We start from the raw sequence: 19,519 nt of genomic DNA, 5'->3' as shown, positions 1-19,519 counted from the left end.
TTTTAATTAGTAAATTGCATGTTGTTACTTTCATCATTTTTTTTTGAGTTGTGAAATAGTATCATAAGACCACCTTCCATGTTAGAAACCAAGGATTTTTCCTATTGCAGGCACCAAGGGGAGGTCTTGTTGCTGTTTTAGGTTTATCATATTACATAATGGTTAGTCTGGAAATCAAGTTTCTGGTCTTAGCGCTATCTTTTTTTCTGGTAGCGAGAAGCCTCCAATCCCAGCTTATTCTGCCGGAAATTTTCAAACAGGCCCTTAATCTATTGTTTTCACATTTTTAATCTCTTTGATGGCCCTGGCTATTAGCAGGCTGGTTCATAAGGGTGTTTGTGATGACCATTATCAATAGTTTGATGCTTGTGATGGAATGAGATGCCCAAGACATGCATTCTATACTGTTGTATAACAGCAAAAAATATCTAAATAAGCGCACAAAATAAATCACAAAAAATTGTGATTGTGATTGCCGAAATACAGAGCAAACAGTAATGTGTAAACTGAACAAGGCAATAAGTTGAAAAAAAATATATATAGCAAATTGTGACATATAAGATTAAGAATGTAAGCTGCATTAATTCTAAGAAATAAGTTCAGTAACATTTAGAATAAGCAAGAAAAATAACAGCCCAAGAACGTTTTGTCCCCCCCAATCAAATCAAATGTTAGCTTGTTCGTACCTCCCGTCCTCTTCCCCATTATTCTGCTGCGCTGGACCACAATGACCTTGATTTGACTGCCTGGTAGAGACAACAACACCACCTCCTCCTACGCCACCTCTCTCTCTCTCTCCTTCCCCTCCCTTTCTTATACCCAATCGTACATTAATCTTTCCTTGGTGCAGTGACAATGGCCTAGTGGGCGGCCTCTACGAGTGGCTCTCCCTGCAGTCATTCCCCTCGTTCTCCTCCTGCCAGGAAGACTTGTGGCCGGTGGGCAGAGAGAGTAGAAGAAAGAAGAAGAAACACGACAAAGTAGAACAAAGAAGAAGAAACACGAAGTAAATGTAGTTGAGACTAGAGAGTAGAGAGCAAGCAGAAGTGGTAAGAGGGCGAAGAAGAAGAAGAAGAAGTCATGCTATGTACAATAGCTGGTTCGCGTTATGAGATCAAACAAAACGGTCCTGCCTCTCCTTTCTCCTCCTCAGCTCCTCCCCCCCTCTCCTCAGGAAGAGCAAGTCGTATTTGTTTGGAAGCTCATGAGCTGGATTGCCTCACGGAACAAGCCACGGCCTGTGCCCAGTGCCTCAGCCTCGTCTTCACATGCTGAGGATTGTCTCCTGTTCCATTGCACCAAAATAATGAGACACTTTCAGCAAAAAAAAAAATAATGAGACACAAACTCGAAACGAGAACTAATACTTGATAAATATTTGGTGAAGAAGGAAAGGATTAAAATACAGTACCCGGGTTGCAGATCTTCCAGGACTCGCTGGGGGAAGAATGCGAGTGCTGGTGGGGCTCGAGGGGGCTGCTCGGGCTCAGGCTGCCGCAGACCGTCGACGCCGAGGAGGTGGCAGCTGTGGGAGTGGACGCAGGGCTCGGCGAGGACCGGAGCCTGGGGTCGGAGAGCTGGCGGTTGACGGCGAAGTAGAGGTCGAGAGCTGGCAGCGTGTCGCAAAGATCGTGACCTCCATCTTCTTCATTGAACCCGAAGCCGAGCTCGATAGAGCCCATCAGCTCGTCCCAGTCCTCGTCCGTGAGGCTTCTCACCCTGGAGCCCAGCCTGCTCAGCCTCCCACCGCCGCAGTTGATGGGGGACGACTCCCCGTCCACCATCTGCCTCCGGTGCAGGATCTGCCGCCTTCGCTTCTCCCACTTGGCCTCCCTCGTCGTCTCCCGCATCGACAGCTGCTTCGTCAGCAGCCTCTTCCGCCCGCCGACGCCAGCGACGCCTCTCGCTTTTTCCCACGTCGGCGGGGGCTCCTCGGTCACAGCCACTTCGTCCTCCTCCACCTCGCTCTCCGACGACGACGAGATGATCCCGCGCTCCCTCATGTTGTTCTTCGCCGTCTTTTTTTCCTCCATCCTCCTTCGGTAGGGGAAGAATGAATGGCTGGAGAGGCGGGAACGGCAGCGAGTCCTAGCTAGCCCGCTCTGCCCCTCCGCTTCAGAGGAACATGCAGCGGGGGACCGCGCGCGACGACGACGGCCGCCGCGCGAGAGGAGGACTTCTGGGTTGGAGAAAGAGGACTTAGGGGAGGGGGGTGGGGGCGAAGGGGAAGGAATGGTTTTCTTGATGGAAGGAGGAGGATGGGGTGGGGGTGGGAGGCTAATAAAAGAGAAGGTGGCGTCCGTTACTCCGGGCTGCAATGCCCACCGCTCCTTAGCTTCGACGACACCAACTGTACTTGCAGCGTGACGTGACACGCCAACTATATTAAGAGGGTGGGGGAAGAGGCTGGGAACTAATATTGGGGTGATGGAAGCGGAAGGACACAACGGAAATGATGGGATTCTCCGAAGAATTTGGCTCACTCGGGCTTCTCTCCTTTTTCTCACTCTAAATTTGGATTAAGGATGCTCAACTAATACCAAATCACACCAACACCCATAAAAGCCAGGGGTTAGCGCTTGTTCAGGGTGTTTTCCTGATTGGCTATTTTCAGGGTTTTCAGATCACTCTAAATAGCTTAGACATGCCAAACTCATCTGGTTTTCCCAATGCTAAACAAATCTTGGGTGAATATTATCTTGTGTTCTCAACCACCTTTATCAGTTGGATCCAAGAGGTCCAAGGGGTAACGGCTGTGGCCACCCATTCCTCCAGAACATTTGGACTATGGTGAGGGATGGAGGGGCTTTTCAAGCTGAGCATGCATACCGCGAAGCCAATGAGGCTGCGGATTGCGTGGCTGCTTATGTAGTCTGTCACTTTGGCAGTACCCTGTGGGCTGAAGATGGGGAGTTGCCTCTGGCACTCCGAGGTATTCTATTTTTTGACTTTATTAGATGTATTCGTACTCGTTAGATATGACCTACCCGTCCTAGCAAAAATAAAATAAAAAAAAATTATCTTGTGTAAGTATATTTGCTGCTGCATGCTTTACAAACTCTAATCAAATACATAACTTTTCCTTTTTCTTAACTTTGTTAATTGTTATAGTCTATTTACACAGTTCTTCCTCCTTGGGTGGAAAATAAAAGCTTTGGGCTAAGCATCAGCAAAGGATATGCACAGTTCTTCCTCTATGGTGATCAACTAATGTTGTCAAAATACAATGTAGTAGGTTTCTCTTAAAATATGTTACCTAAACTTTATTGATTTTGGAAAATAATGCTGTTCACACTTTGAGTACTATATATTTGGTTAACCAATAACATTTTGCTAATTCAGGCAGCACAAAGTATCCTTGGAAGAAGAGGAACATTCTCAATTTAAGCCCTATCAAGTTTTCTAGTCATATAAAATATAATACTTTATTTCTTTAAATGAATGATGTTGCTGGAAATTGGACCCGGGGGCAATCTTCGGTCGAAGAGAGGGAGCGACTGTTAGTCCTCACGGCGGGGCGGCGGTCTGTCGGCGGGCGGCGTCCTCCGTCCGAGGCGGTCGGAGAGAAGGAACAGCAGGTCCTCGCAGCGGGGCGGCGATCCGTTGGCTGGCGGCGTCCTCCGTCCGAGTGCCTGCACACGAACCGGTGGCCGGGTTCTCCGGCGCCGGCCCTCCGACGCTCAAGTCAGGGAGGGGGCAAATAGTGGGGAGAAGGAGATAAACAGTGATTTTTGGGTGTATGAATGTTCCAATCCCCTCTTGAGAGGCCAAGGCTCCCTTTTATATGCGGGGGTCGGTTTACCTGTGATGTAACAGGGCGAGGCCGTAGTACGGCTTGGCATGTTGTTCAGGTCGGCGCTCGGTCAGGCGAATCATTGCACTGATGTCGGCGGTATGGCCGAGATCAGAGACTTATCATAGTCGACTAGACCCTGCTGGGTCGATTTGCCGTGGAGAGCTGGGGATCCGTAGATGTCAGGAGCCATGCGCATTTATTGTGGAGTAAGTCGGAGATCCGCATTTATTATGGAGTAAGCCGGAGATCCGCATTAATGGTGGAGTAAGCCGGAGATCCGCATTTATTATGGAGTAAGCCGGAGATCCGCATTAATGGTGGAGTAAGCCAGAGATCCGCATTTATTGTTGAGTGTGCCGGAAGATTACAGCGGCCATGCGCAATAAATGCCGGAGGGGTGTTAGAGTACGGTCCTCGGACATCGGGGTTTCTCTTAGGTCGGAGGTTTCGGGGTCGGTCGTCTTGTGGCCGAGCGTTCCGAGGTCGGACGCTGACTTCGGCTGTCCGGGGTCGGAGGTTGTACGGCTTCTTAGGGGCATTTATGTTATTTGGGGGGAAACTTTATTCCCCCCAACAAATGATTATTCAGCTAACGAGGAGAGAGTTAGAAGAAGAAAGCCAGTCAATACATATGAAGGCATGCTGTATATTTCGATTTCAGAAGACAATACTTTTTAATCTTGCTAATTACGTCTCTAAGATTCTTAGCACCGAGACCAAGAAATAAATATTCCAATCTTTAAAGGCTTTAAGCAATATAAACGGTATCTAGCTCACATGGAAAAGTTCTTTTCTTTGTTTGTGTTTTTGAAGAAAGCTCACATGGCAAATTAGATTACAATTCCGAAATTTCAGATTTGTGCTCTGGTTTAAGTCCTCGTCATGATCAACTCAGATGGAAATTTTAGATTTCCATGCACTTGCGACTGTGGATTCGGAAGCTTACCGTGCATTTAGTGAAAGAATTTTTTTTGTCTCCACACTTTCTCAGCAGGGAGTGGAAGACATGAAAGCCATAGAAATTGTGACATAGTTTTCCCAGTATTGCTAAACAATAATTAAATTATTAGTTAATATGAAATGAATCTTCATTAAAATATTTATTAGCCTTCTCTAATTTGAATTCGATTTGGTGACAACAACCAACAATCAGAAATCCCATCGTTTATACTGAAATGAATCTTCATGATTACATTTATGAAACCTGCTCTAATTTGAACTTGATTTGTGAAGGACAACCAATTCAAAAAAAAAAAAAAGTATAACAGCATCTTACACACGACAGGTGTGGGTGCAGCCAACAAAATTATATAAAAAAAAGTTAGCAAAAAAAAAAGGAGCAAACACGTAGTTCTCTCAGAAAAAACCTCCGGAGTGATGAGCCGCGTAGGAGGTAACCCAGTCAGTAGCACTGTTTGTTTTCCAGCAGACATGACTGGCCCAAATTGAGTCATACTCTCTCAAGAGTCTGTACATGTCGTAAAACAACATCATCCCACTAGCATTGCTGCGCCAACCCTGAATCCACTTGATTATTCTAGCCGAGTTTTTCTCGAGGAAGATGTGGTCTGCATTCAAAACAAACCTCGTATAGGTGATGTTCTTCCATGCGGCTCTAAACCAACACTAAAGACATAAGTATCGAAGATCCGTTTTCCCTCGGCCGCCATCAGTCTAGCGTAGTAACCGATTCATAATTACAAACCCATCGTTCCAAAAGAACAAACACGTCAATCAACCGTTAACAACCATGGGCCTGGGAGATGGATTTTTGACACCTCTATTGTTGGTGCGGAGCTGCGAGCGACATGGAAGGGTATCTCCTTTGCGAGGAGCGTTTTGTGTGCGAAGTACATCTACCTAGAGGGTGACTCGGCCTCTGTGATTAAGGGGGTCCGTGCATGAGATTCTGAGTCGGATGGGCAGATCTTGCTCCTTGACAGACGATGGATGGCTGAGGAGTGTGGCTCCTTTAGGGCCACTCATGTTTACCGGAAGATTAATATAGCAGCCAACTAGGTAGCCTCCTACGTGGCATATTACTTGGAGGGTTTTCTTTGGGTGAACCAGGCAGATGCTTCCTTTTAGTTTAGTCAGCATCTCTTGTCTGATCCGAATAGTGGTACTTATATACGTATGGTGTGAGGAGCTGTGTACCAAAAAAAAAAAAAAAGAACAGCCATGGGCCTAAGCGGCCCAGAAGGAGGTAAGATCACCACCGGTCATTTGACTCAGGCTCTTCTAAAAACGTTCCATGGGGGCGAGAGAAAAGCTTCAAGATGGCTTTCACCGCTGTCATTTCTACGCCCTACCACTCCCAGTCCTCTCTCCTCCTCCGCCCCTCCCCCTCTCTCACCTCCAAGTCCAAGCCCTTCTTCTCCCCTCTTCTTCCCTCCGCCGCCCTCCGACCCACTGACCTTGGCATCGTCGGCAGCTTCCCGGTCCCTACACTAGCTGCCGATCGCTCCAAAAGAGGCTGCTTCGTCACTGCTGTCGCCGACTCCGAGGCCGCGCCGCCCGCGATCGCCGTCGATCCGGTGGCCGTGGAAGTCGAAGTAGAAGGGGGAGGCGGCGACGGCAGTGGTGGTGGTGAGGGTTCCGGCGGAGGCGGAGGTGGTGGTGACGATAGCGGGGGAGATCCCGAGGATAGCGAAGGGGGATCGGATAAGGATAAGAAGGAGATGAACGGGATGTCCATGTCTCAGAAGCTGACGCTGGGTTATGCTGCCCTCGTCGGAGGTGATCCCATTCCCATTCACCACTCCATTTGAATGTCTTCCCATTTATGTCTTTTGCCCTCTTGATTAATATTGGGTTTTGGTTTTAATTTCCTCCCCGCGGTATGCTAATTTTGTGATCTGAATTGAAATTAGAAAGGTGGAGATGATAGCCTACTGATTAGTTAGTGATTTTGTATTTGTTCTGTGTTAATATATTTGTTGAATCTAGGCCTTTCATTTTCAAGATTTGAATAATGTTGCATAGGAGCTATTTATGTTTTTTGGCAAAACTGGAATCAATGGTAATCTCAATAAGGTATCTTTGAATGCACGGCCACTGTATTTTTGTGCTATCTTCAGTAGATGTTGGTGGCATGCGATTCCCAAAATAAGAATCTGTTGAATGAATTGATGTTGGGTTTGGAGGAATTGAAATAGGCTCTTTCGGTTCATTACAATTGAAACAGTCTTTGAAAGAGAATTCTCTCTGTTGTAGACATGTGTCACAATAGCTTACTATGATCTGCTCTTTGAAAAGGTCTGATTGTTTGCAATAGTAATATAGTCTGTTGGTTGGCGTTGCTAGCGTGTCATGTCCGAAAATCGAACTTTTTGGTTTTTATCTTTCTCTGTATCACCGATCCTCTGTTAAAGGAGGAGTGATATTGGCTTCAGAGGTACTCTCAGATGGAACTTCCATAAATGGGATTTGTGATGTATAGATTGTAGTGTCCCAGAATAAGTTCCAGTTTCTAAAATGCTCTGTTTGATTTAAGGGGATTATCAGAAAACTGGGTTTGATTATGTTTTGTTTGACATGGGAGTCATGATTTTGGAAACAATCAAGAAAGATACAAATTTAGTGGAAGTTAGGGCTCTCGGTGTGCGATATTGTGTGCATGTGCACATGCATGGATGTGTATGCATGTGTTTGTTTATGTGGTATATAATGATACATGCTAGGACAATGATCACACTAGCCTGATACATGCTCATGCTTCTTCATGATATAAAATGTGCATCTTCTTGATGATGCTTAAAGAATGTTTCATGTTATACGTCATGGTACAAAACGCAGCAATACCACCTTATTATGGCTCATTTGTCCGAGCTATATTATTTTCCAAACTTCACTTACGTTTTTCATATGTAATTATAGCAATATATGTTTTGCAAATGTAATTATAGCAATATATGTTTTAGCATTTTTACCTTTGAAGTTACAGCTTGCATGTATATCCTCCAAACATGCTATCATATACCAGAGAAAGTGAAAATGAGGGAATATTGGGGTTGAAAATGGAGTAAAAGAGAGGAATAACTCTATTATAGCTTTTTCCCCTGAATAAGCTTATCCAGGTTTGATCGAATAAGTGAGTAAAAAGTTTTTTAGAAATTTCACAAGTGCCCCTAAAGCAACATCCTTGTTTCAGAATAAATTGTGGTGTTTGGTGGGAGAAAACAAAATGTATCAGGGAAAGGTGGGTCTGTCATGGGTAAATCCACTTTGTCCCACAAGTAAACACACCCTTAAAGACCTATATCTTTCCCAATTACCTTCCGAGGACACCATCCTCTCCTCTTCCAATGAGGAAGAGGAGGGGGGAGGGTGGGGGGGGGGGGGAGGGGTCTTAGGGACAACTAAGGATATCGCAAACAGGATAAAACGAGGAAGAAAAGGGAGACAAGCTGGTGGGTTGGGGGAAGTACATGGGTAAGTTTACCATTTAACTTCAGGTTCTATCTGATTTCTGTTACAAGCAAAGAGAGCAATTTAGAGCATGCAAGGGTTTGAGGACAAGGGCATAGGCCACTGATCCTTTTCATGTTGAGAGTGATGGTTGTGCTTATTTTGCTAGGCAAGAGAAAACAATCGAGAGGATTCGAGGGTTCAAGGAAGAGGGAGTAGATAGCTCATCCTCACCATGTTGTGAATGTACCATGCATTTCGTTTTTCTCCTCTGCTCAAGCTTTGCATGCGCTTTTGAGGCCAAGCAATGACATTAAAAGGTGTAGGTTTTTGCCCCTTTTAACCATCTTGTGCAAATGTAACATAAAAAGGGTGTTATCTTTCACAAATCTATTATTAAACTGATCGTAGATAGGTTACATAACCTTAAGCAGAGATGGTAGGGGGTGTAGTGTGATGGTAGGGGCATAAGTGCACCTTTCTGGGTTTTTCAGGTGTGAGTGCAATTTAGAAATTAAGTACACTGAGAGCCACATGTAGAAGGGTAGATATGCGATACCTCTTTTTATTCATATCTATAAATTAATGAACATAGCCACATCTTGTGGTAATCTTTATTGAGGTTTTAGTAAATCGAACTCGGAGTCAAGTGTCACATTAATAAGCAAAAGTAACACTGCTGATTTCTATGCAACATAATGGGCGGCATTATAGAAAAACTTAATTCGTAATTATACATGTTCAGCCCAAATAGCCTAGCAAGTTTTTGGACAATGAAGCCTCTATTATTTGAAAATTTATATCTGAGAGAGGAGGTTAAACCTGTTGTCCATTCTCGATCATCATGCTCTATACTTCAAATATCTACAGAATCTTTTCATGTGAGACCATTTATGAGCATTCTGGTGTGGCTTTTACCAGAAAACTATTTTCAATGCAAGACTGCTACAGGTTTTCGAGAGACCTGGTTTATGTTCCTCTGATCTGGATTACCTTCTTGCCTATGAAATGAGATTAAATGATATAGTTAGTCTTGCACTTAATGTGGTTCTGCTATGGGGATATGAAAATAAGGGATGACCAGGCATCTTAAGGTTAAAGTTCTTGCATATACAATGGTGAGGTTGTCTGTCATGCATCAATAATTGGAAATTTATTATACATATAAAAGTTAAAAGTAAATTACAATTTGGTTATTTTGTTAGTACAATTGTCAAAAAGGATAAGTCAAGGTTGGAGTTGCTGAAAGCATTTAGGAGTCCAATACCTAACCAAAATTTTAAACATTGGGAGATTTAAGTTGATTAGAGAATACCCATGAGTAAGCTTATCAAGTCAGCTGGCAGTCCCAAAAAAAATGTTTGGTTCACGTTGAATTTTGCTCTTGAAATCTCGTTGGGTTAGCCCACTTGACAAGATACCATACCTATTTCAATCTAAGCTGGCCTATAGATAATTTATATAAAGAATATATGCTTTGCACATTTTTTTGGGAGAAATATGCATTGCACATATTGTATGGAGTGTTTTTCATGTAAACTTCACCTCATAAAACAATTGGAATACAAGTATATAAATGTTTTGACCAGGTCGTGTGGGGCCTGATCAGGCCTATTGCAGTTCAAGTCAGGTACCGGTCACTTGGGACTGTGCTGCCACATCAACTGGCACTTCCTATTTGCATCTCAAGTATTGATAACTATGGGGGTTTTCCACTACAATAAAATAAACCTGGGAAGGTGATCCATGGACACAAATTTTGTTCATGATAACCTTTGACAGTGCGGCTGAGACTCATACAGTTCCATGGCATATGAAAGAACTGGTTTGATTTTCTGAAAGCTAGGCTAAAGACAATCCTCTTACATGTCTAATGCGGTGCAGCATGGACACACATACAAGAATAAGATTCATACATGTATCCAAATATCTGACTCTCGGCAAGAGGTAAAAAGAGAGATACGAGCATAAATAGGATATTATATAAATTTAACTAAATTATATATTGAAACATTATCTGTTTAAACATTAAAAAGAAGATGTTAAAAAGATATTGTTTGTTAAGATCTTTCGGTATATATGTTATTCATTCCAATTTTGCAATTAACTCAAGTATGTTAGCAAAATAATATTTTGCGAAGTTATTTCGATATTTAAATCCTTAACAAATCTAAAAAAAAAAAAAAGCTACTCACTCCTAATATAAATTTAGAGGATCAAAATCATTGTTAGAAGACTTCAACTCAATCATTATAGGAGTAGTTCAATTCTCTTTCAGTCTAAAGTTAGTACTAAAAAACTTCATAAATATCTAAGTATCTGATGCATATCTGGCTCGGATACTTATCCGATACGGATTTTTGGAGCTGGATGTGAGTGTCAAGGTAACACCGGTCTACTATTTTTGTATTTGGCTCATTGTTCCCCTAGTAATGTCAAACTTTGCAATATTTTATGATCTACCATTTGTTTGAACATGGTCTGGCACTACAGTGATCGAACTTGTTCTTGACGTGCAGTTTCCATTTTTATTTTTTTCAGAATTAGTTTTTGTTATTAAATAGATTTTGAAATAGGAATGAATCTGAAGGAGTTGTCAATAATTTGACCATTGTCGAATCAAGGGACTATTGTTAAATGTATTAGGTTTGAATAGAAATATGCTGTTTAGGATGAAGACAATCCACTATATAGTGCCAAAACACTGTGTATAGATAATAGATTTGTGTTAAGCATCGCGATAAACTTTACCAACAATGTTTCAATCATTTTGCTTCTCTTTCATTTCTTTTAATTAACTTTTTTTAATTCTAATTTTGTAGTTTTGGTCTTTTTCTGTCCTTTTTGCTATATTATGGCAATTTGATAGATGCCGTATAAGTTGGATTGCAGCAGTAACCTTGTCGAATTATTCTTGTTATTATTGCATGTCATACAAGTCTAGAACACTCTCTTGTGTCTCAAGCTTAAACTTTTTGTTTTTGAATGATATAAGTGGGTGGAGTAATGGGATATGTCAAGAGTGGGAGCCAGAAGTCATTAGCTGCTGGAGGGATATCAGCCACTCTACTGTATTATGTGTACACGCAACTTCCAGTAAGACCAGCTTTTGCATCATCATTGGGGCTAGGTAGGAGATGGATTCCGTCAGACTCTTCAACTGCAATTCTAAGTTTATGAAGTTTGGCCATTTCCCCCCTTTCCCTCCCAAGTCATCGGCTTTACTGTTTCAAACATTTCAGGTATATCAGCAGCACTGCTGGCCGTGATGGGTTCTCGCTTCAAGAAGTCTGGGAAGATATTTCCTGCAGGTGTTGTATCTCTTGTGTCTTTAGTCATGGTTGGTGGCTATTTTCACGGAATCCTGCGCAGCACACATGCATGATACCTGCGGTCACTGGACTTTGGTTCTGATGCTTCTTGTTTCGGAGTGTCCTTTTAGCACTCTTCATCTGATAACCAATACCCTGTTGTCCTTTTCGTCCATCTTGTGATAGCTAAGTCTGCTGTTAAAAACAGTTTATGGTTTGGACTTTGGAACGAGTAGGTGCTCTTCATGACCCAACTGTTAATCTTGTAGTTGGCTACTTTTATGTTTCCAAAAAAATTGTAGGAAAAAGGTGTTTGCTTGTATTCCTGTTGCTTACATGTAACTGCTTAAAAACAGTTTTATGGTTTGTTGCTTTTTTTATCTTAGCTGCAATTGCATCTGTGCTTAGATTTTCTGGTTTATGCAGCATTTCAGCGGACAAGGAAAATTCATGCATGGGCATATTTCTGCCATTTCTTTTACATCTTCAATTTGATTCATATCTTGCTTTGTTACTCGTCCTAGTTGACAGAAGAACATCTTTAGGGCTTCCAATTAGTTCTGTCTGCGTAAGAGGGGATGTCAATTCTTGAAGTTCAAACCAGTGTGAGGTGCTGCAGGTCGGGAATTTACCACCTGATCTGTGTCACCTGCATTGTATGCAATGTTTTTAAATCATCCAAAATATCATTTCTGGCCTTCACCTCCAATCTGTGGAGTTGCACTTGAAAAGTAATTGGCATCCCTTTTTTTGTCAGATACCATCCAAAACTCAGCATTGTTCCATCAAACGACAAGACTGATGTTTCTTTTAGGTTTAAATCCTCTCTGAAAGAATTAAGTACTTGAGGAGATTTAAGATAAAACAATATTTTGCGTGAGGCGAGCGTTAGATACTGCATGAGCAACTTATATCTGCTTCCATGTTATTAATTTCCTATGTACATGATATGCAGAACGCTTCTTTGCATGTATCTTATACCATTGATTGTAATCTACAATTAGCCACCATTGCAAACGTGGCGCAAGGGACAATTTTTGGACCTTAATACCCAGTGTGATGGTATCCATGTTAAACTTTGTGGTTGTAGTAGCATCTAGATTGCTGAGAGGGCTAAAGATTTCAAATTTAAAACCATAATTTTATATGATCACCGACAGCTTAAAAAGTGGCTAGAATTTCATACTCAGAAACGTCTTGAAACAGATTTCATAATCGGAAACATCATAGTCCGATGGTACATACGAGAACATATTAGATATCACAGGATGTAATTCACGTTACAGCAGTAAGTCCAAAGCAGCAAGAGCTTATAAAAAATAAAGGATAGGTCTAAACCCTGGTCAAGGTTCTTACAATGACATGGACTTGAATCCTAGGATGATTGGAGTGGAGCGCCACGCTGATGGGTCGCGAGATTTTGAGACTTTCCCTCCACGGACGCTTCAATGCCGTCTGATGTTTTGGCTGGAGCATATGGAGCTTTGCTAACCAACCTGCCCAAAAACGAACAAAAACGAGTACAGTAATAAGAAAGCGGCGTAAAACATCACTCAGAATTGCTAGTAAATCATTTGATTCAAAGCACACCATGATGGAAGATGATCCTAAGAATAACAGTGAGACGCACCAAAAAAAAAAAAAAACAACACACAAGATGACCTCAAAATCTAGATTCAAAGGCCTTCTAGTCTACTTTGGTCCTCAGGCCCTCCAATTTCCTAAAATCGCAATGTGCTTCAAAGCAATTTATGTTAGGTTTGAGGGCCAATTGCTTGACTAAACGCTGCAGTTTCTGGGAGCTATGCATGGTGGCTAGAAGTAACCGGATCCAAATCATCAAACTTCGAATCACTGATCATCAGAATCTATCACAATGCTTGAGCAGTTGAGATCATTGCAAGTTTGGGAAGATACAAGGCCCTCTTTTGTGCTTCTCCTACTAAGGCGCACATTATAGCATGATGGAGACATCATGATGCTTGCAAGGCATCAGTAGATGTGCACTACCGAACCGCATCAAACTGCAGAAGGCTCAACCTATAGACACGTGTAGTTGACACATGATGCGAAGCACACCTTACAACTTGAAATCTGGGCCCTTACACGAGCAGGTTAGGGGGCGTTTGGTAACCCCAACAAAATCACCATGGTACAGGGATCCAAGATTACTGACCACATAAAACCACAAATACCCCTGATATATCTTAGATGAATTTTTTGTATTTTTAATTCTTATGAATCAAAAATGTAAGTCAATATGCTAATTCCTATAAGAGGTTCATAATTTTGTTACATATTCTACTTTTAGTAGCCCTTATCATATATTTATTAATCATATAAAATATATTATAATAAAATATTAATATATTTATCCATATATTAATTATTAATATATTCTATAAAAATATATTTATTACTCCTATAAATTATTAATCTTATAAAAATATGTTATTTTTCATTATAGAATTAATATTTTTATTTATACTTATAATAGATTAGGAAAATAAGGTAAATAGGAGTAATATATTAAATATTTTCATTATATAAATATAAAATATAATAATATATTTCTACTATAATTTAAAATTATCCTTCAATAATAATAGGATAATAGTAATATATTAAAATATAATATATATATATATATATCATTAATATATATATAAAATATCAACATAATATTATATATATATATATAACATTGATATAATATATTGATGGTATATTGATATATCAATTTTTTACTAAATTAAGGGTTATTTTTGTCTTTAACTTTCAACTTAGGATCACTGCCCTAGGGTGACTTGAATTTCCGACCTTAAGGACGGATATTCCATCATCGAGTTGGATGGTGATTTAAGGAGTAGAGGTGATTTAGGATCTCCGCCACGTAGGATCACTATGGTGCAACCAAATGCGATGATCTCAGTATCTCCACCCACATCACCCTTGATTCTGGAATGATCATCCCATACAAAATGCCCCCTTAAGGGCACGCTTCAAGACGGGCTGGTTGTGGTATCACATCGCATGGAGCTAAGTTTGCCCTTAAGATGTGCGGATCCAGGGGTCTCCTGAAAAGAGATGGTCCCTCTACACTAACACCAACTCCACAACTTAAAAGGCTTACATTCAGAAGCCTTTTTCTTGGTCAGGAACAGGAATGTTGAAGAGATGGTCCCTCTACACTAGCACATTCATCAAACTACCACTCCCCTCTCTCTCTCTCTCATACCCTCTTTAGAAACACTTTTCTTGGTCTGGAATAAGATAAAGAAGAATCTCTCTCTCTCTCTCTTGAGAGGTAAAGACAAAGGAATAAAATTCCAGAGACGGCATCCACAGTGACGAATTGTTAAAGAAACCTGGTGGACAGCAACGAGGCACAGCGGATGACCAAGAAGGGGGGCCCTACCTCATTAAAACCCCACGCGGTTGTTTGCGTCGCACGGGTAAGTCACATATGATGCTAAGGCAAAGAGATTTCCTCATCTATCATTGTCGGCCACACACCACGACAATTGAACTACAAAACTTTAGGACCACTTTGAGGTAAAGAGAGGTCAACTTTAATCTCTAAATATCGGCTAACTTAGCATCCATTTATTGCCACACTAATCATCAAAACGTTTTCTGTCGCTTCCTCGTGTCTTGGATTGGTCGGGCGAGAGGTATGTTTTTTTTTTTTTTTTTTTTGCTTAAACAAAAGGGGAAGAGGGGAGGAAGACACAAGCTCACCCCCGCGTAACAGCCCCCACTGGGCCCCCACCCCGCCAGGAGAATGTTCCAGGAGAATGTTCGATGCGGGTAGAAATGACCGTGTATTGGGCACCCCGGCCGGTTTTACTCATACACTCTCCACCCGCGGGCCGGTTCGGTTATCCGACCCGACCCTCCATGTGAGTACATCACACCTAGCACCACCCAGGCTACCAGCCGACCGGTAGCGCTTCCAGACCCCGTGTCCAGGCGTGGGGCATCCGGTCCCCAAATTTAATCGACGCCCGTGCGTTTCGAATCTGGAACCACTTGGTTGGAAGCAAACGCCCCGTTCCAACTAGGCTACCACCTTGGTGGCGCGAAAGGTATGTTTTTCTACCCATTTTCATACACACTCAACTCACAGTAGTTGTCAGAAGGAAATTCTGCTGCGATCTCTACAGGTATATGCTCAAGTAAAAGAAAGAAAAACTTAAGGTGCAGCTCAGATAATGCAGCTACCCATCTTTGGGTGTGGATAAAATAGAAATTAACACAACTACCAAGTTTGCCTTCTTTGGATCGCCTTATTTGGATCAGGATCTAAGTTTACAGACTAAAAGGAAGGACTCGATTGGAGGTATACTGTCTAACATGATGGATACTGAGTGTGTGTACCCCCAAAACCAGATGCCACGACAGCCGGTTAAGGAAGATGAGGCTCTTGCAAAGCAAGTTAAAGCCAGAAAGAAAGTTTGGATCTAATAATGGATTCAGACTAAGATGAGGTGGTGGCCTCTCAAAATAGATTGGATCAGTGAAACAGAGAGACAAAAAGGAGCAACCATGGAAGCCATAGTTTGAATAGATAGTACTCAATTCAATTAGGCAATGCACCAGATGCAGAAGCGAAGGAGAATCCTTGGAGAATAAAATTTGCTTTAATGTAAATGCAACAAACATCAGAGGAGAACTACTTGCTAATTATGATAGAAGGTAGTCCATGCATACAGAGAAGCAAACCGGTGGTCAAGCAGAGCAACCAGGATCGTACTGTACGACGACATTAAATTTTTTATCCTCCATGATCTCAAGGTATCCTAGGAAAGGGTTTGCATGAAAGCACTTATAAGGATCCAAGGAATTACTATTTACTTGTGAATGGTATGTAGTTCCCACTTTACCATCAGCTACCATCCACGATCTAGTTTATAACGGGAAAAGGAGAGGATTGTGCAAAGGTTTCTCAAGAACCCCATCATGTCTTCTTCAGTCTCACGTTTTGCTTTCCTCAAACTTTAGCTTCTAAAAGAGACTCATAAAAGGGCTGACTGTGGCATATGATGTGCATGTGAAATCCATATCAAATGAAAATGCTAAACTAGCAGGAATTAAACAGCTAAAGAACCTGAAAACAAGTTTAGCGACTGTTTAAGGGGTTGTCGGGCAGCAGACCCCTAATGACAAAACTTCATGTGCACTTACCTGAACTCATTTTTCTTCTAACACACACAAATCCACCTTAGTAGTCTTTTCTGGGTGTGTGCGCATGCATCCATCTCTGCAAATGGTAACTAAAGACCACAAAGCCTTATGGTGGTGCATCTCTCTCGATTTGCATCTCCTAAATTTGGGGGAGATCCTTGATAACTAAGACTAGATAATGAAAATTTCATAAATTTGGTTTCAAGTCAACATTTAAAAAGGGGAATACCCTCTTGAGTGGACTTTTCTTTTTCTTTTTTTTTTTCATTAAGAGGAACTGTTCTTGTTTACTAGGCCCTATCTTTAAGTGATCATCCGCTGATCTACAATACTATCAAGTCCTTTTTCTTGTTGAGAGAGAGATTGGGCGAGCCCCATCAATTCATTCGAAAATAGAGTATGAAGTCTTATTGACCGAAATACCAGGTAACCAGCTAATTGCATGAGAAGTTGCGAGAGGGGTCAAAGCTGTTGTTTTTGACATGGAAGTGAAGGTGAAAGGGAAATCTACCTGTCCCGGCGCTTCTCCAAGAACCGCTGAAGCGAGTGCCTCCTCGCAATAGGTAGCTCTGCGCATGGACAAAATTCCTGATTAGAGATCTCAAAATCTGAGCAAAGACATAAAAATAAACCAAGGAGGACAGCCCGACGTACCAGCTTGAAGCTTGCAGAGGGAGCTGCCAGGGTTGGGAATGAGCTGGTTCTGCGGTGATGCCCCTCCCGCAGCAGCAGAGGAGCTCTGCAGCGACAGAGACCGCGTGAGCACCGGAGAAGCCGCCGCCGCCGCAGCAGCAGCAGCAGCAGGATTCTGGCCGACCATTACCGGGGCCTTGGCGGCAGCGGCATTGATGTTCTTCGCGGCAGCCGCAGCGGCCGCAGCGGCCGCGATGAGCATAATCGCCTGGGCCTGTCGCAGTGCCGAGGTCGAGGTCGAGATCGAGATCGATCAGTTTTGTGGAAAGGAAAGCAAGAGAGGGCACCGGAAGGCGAGAAGCTAACCTTCTCCAGCGGGACGGCGTCGTAGACGCTGACGGCGCCGTTGTAGAAGATGGTGAGCTGCGAACCGGCCGGAGCGCTCCACATTGGGGTTGCCGAGTTCCTCCAAAGCATAATTCACCACCAACAAGTGTGAATTAAGATCATAGACGCTTGCAGTCACAGGATTAACAAAAAAAAAAAAAAAAGTACCAGGCAGTAATTAACTACATGGGAATTTCAGCGTCAAACTTTAGATAACGAGATTTTTTTTCTCTATCTTGGATTTATTCTTCACAAATTACCGGTAAATAAATTAGAAACTTAGCGTGTAAGCCAGGGATGGACGGGGCCAACATAATTATTGCTTTATTGTACGATAAATCCACCAATATTAAAACGGTCGAGCAATTTTTTTAAAAAAAATAAACTTAACCAGAAATTTAAAAAAAAAAAGGAAACACGGAGAGAAACAAGGGGAAGAGAGAAATTAACGGATTACAATTTTCTTATTGAAAAAAATAAAAGAAAATGGAAACGGGAGCCCTCAAAATCTCTGATCTAGGCGCCATCCCCAAATTTTTTTTCTCTCCGGAAATCATCGACGGCTTCGATTCGGGTGGGGGAAAAAAATCTGGAAGCCCTAGCTTTCGCCATGAATCAAACCATAAAACCCAAACCATTTCCCTCCACCGGCATACCTGCTGCTGGACTCCGCAGTAGTCGCCGCTTTGAGGGAAAGATAGAGCGCGCTCCCGTCCTGCGCCGCCACCGCCTCCGGCTTCATTTTGGCGGTCTCCTCTTCCTTAATTTTCTTCGCTCCTTTGCCGCTTGCCGGCTCCCCGAGATCCATCCTGCCTCCGACCATCAAAGAGGCGATGGATTATAAAGGGCCCTTTGAGGTGGAGGATTAGAGGGAGAGAAATTTGGACACGTGGGTGTATATTTATTTATTTATTATTTTCTTTTCTTTTCTTTTGAGGCTACTTCTGTTCCCAACTTCGCATGCCCATCTGTCCCGCTGGCTTTTAAAAGGAGGGTGGTGGAATTAAAAAGACATATAAAAGCAAATGCTGGTATGATCCAATCGATAAGACTTTCGAATTGAATCACATGGCGTTTTTGGTTTTTAAACTACCGTCGCATTGTTTCTACCGTCTTGTTCTCTTCCTCCTACCGTTTCTCGTGCACGCCTGTTAGAAGTGGCCCACCACAAAAGATGGTCCTTTGTTTGACCGGCCTGCGAGCATTTTAATGTTTTAACCCTTTTTCTCCTGTTCCAAGGAATCGCTCCCATTGTCGCCAATATATATATATATATATATATATATATATATATATATATATATATATATATATATATATATAGAGTTACACCAACGACCTATATATAATAAGTATGGGTGCAGCTCATAAAGTCGAAAAAAAAAAAAAATACATAGAAGACAGAATTAAGACGTGATTACCTCAAACAAAATCTCTAGAATAATGAGCCATAAAGGATCCACCCAATTTGCCGCGCTATTTGCCACTTGAAAGATATGGGCAACCCGGTGGGAGGCGCACTCCCCTAAAAGACTATGGATGCCAAGTAACAGCCGCAGCCCGCCAGCTGCACGATCCGAATCTTGGATCTACTTGATCACCATGGCTGAATCTTCCTTCAGGACAACACGGTTCGCGCCCAGCACTAGCCTTACATAGGAGATACCCTCCCACTCTGACCTCGGCATCGACCACAGTCTGATTGAATATCTGTCGGCCCCTAACCGTCACAAACCTGACGTCCTGATCTATGATAACAAATCCTGCACCGGCATTTCGTCCTCCCTGACACTAC

General features: G+C 42.4%; 3 protein-coding genes across 4 annotated transcripts; 1 reads left to right on the top strand and 2 right to left on the bottom strand.

The window, feature by feature from the left end:
* Nucleotides 1–1,202: 1,202 nt before the first annotated feature.
* Nucleotides 1,203–2,153, bottom strand: LOC103717790 (uncharacterized). The gene is made up of 2 exons (XM_008806305.5): nucleotides 1,412–2,153; nucleotides 1,203–1,285 (listed from the first exon to the last, which is right to left on the bottom strand). The coding sequence occupies exons 1-2, from the start codon at nucleotides 2,031–2,033 to the stop codon at nucleotides 1,203–1,205; spliced, it is 705 nt and encodes a 234-aa protein (XP_008804527.1). The 5' UTR covers nucleotides 2,034–2,153.
* Nucleotides 2,154–6,057: 3,904 nt separating this feature from the next.
* LOC103717806 (uncharacterized) lies at nucleotides 6,058–11,902 on the top strand. Its single transcript, XM_008806334.6, has 3 exons — nucleotides 6,058–6,535; nucleotides 11,202–11,336; nucleotides 11,449–11,902. Exons 1-3 carry the CDS (start codon nucleotides 6,076–6,078, stop codon nucleotides 11,589–11,591), a joined length of 738 nt encoding a protein of 245 aa, XP_008804556.3. The 5' UTR covers nucleotides 6,058–6,075; the 3' UTR covers nucleotides 11,592–11,902.
* Nucleotides 11,903–12,678: 776 nt separating this feature from the next.
* LOC103717789 (protein TIFY 3-like) lies at nucleotides 12,679–18,715 on the bottom strand. 2 transcript variants are annotated; one of them, XM_008806304.5, is made up of 5 exons: nucleotides 18,381–18,715; nucleotides 17,704–17,803; nucleotides 17,359–17,611; nucleotides 17,216–17,273; nucleotides 12,679–13,013 (listed from the first exon to the last, which is right to left on the bottom strand). In XM_008806304.5, exons 1-5 carry the CDS (start codon nucleotides 18,545–18,547, stop codon nucleotides 12,893–12,895), a joined length of 699 nt encoding a protein of 232 aa, XP_008804526.3. In that variant the 5' UTR covers nucleotides 18,548–18,715; the 3' UTR covers nucleotides 12,679–12,892. The 2 variants fall into 2 exon arrangements, with proteins under 2 accessions (XP_008804526.3, XP_088577666.1); XM_088721540.2 differs by having other exon boundaries at nucleotides 17,359–17,443; nucleotides 18,381–18,665.
* Between the last annotated feature and the right edge of the window lie 804 nt (nucleotides 18,716–19,519).

Source organism: Phoenix dactylifera, chromosome 5, assembly GCF_051530095.1.
Source record: "Phoenix dactylifera cultivar Ajwa chromosome 5, Ajwa_hap1_PhDact_Kaust_v1.1, whole genome shotgun sequence".
NCBI lineage: Eukaryota > Viridiplantae > Streptophyta > Magnoliopsida > Arecales > Arecaceae > Phoenix > Phoenix dactylifera.
Note: the sequence above shows the minus strand (reverse complement) of the source record. Positions and strands in the feature narration are given on the sequence as shown.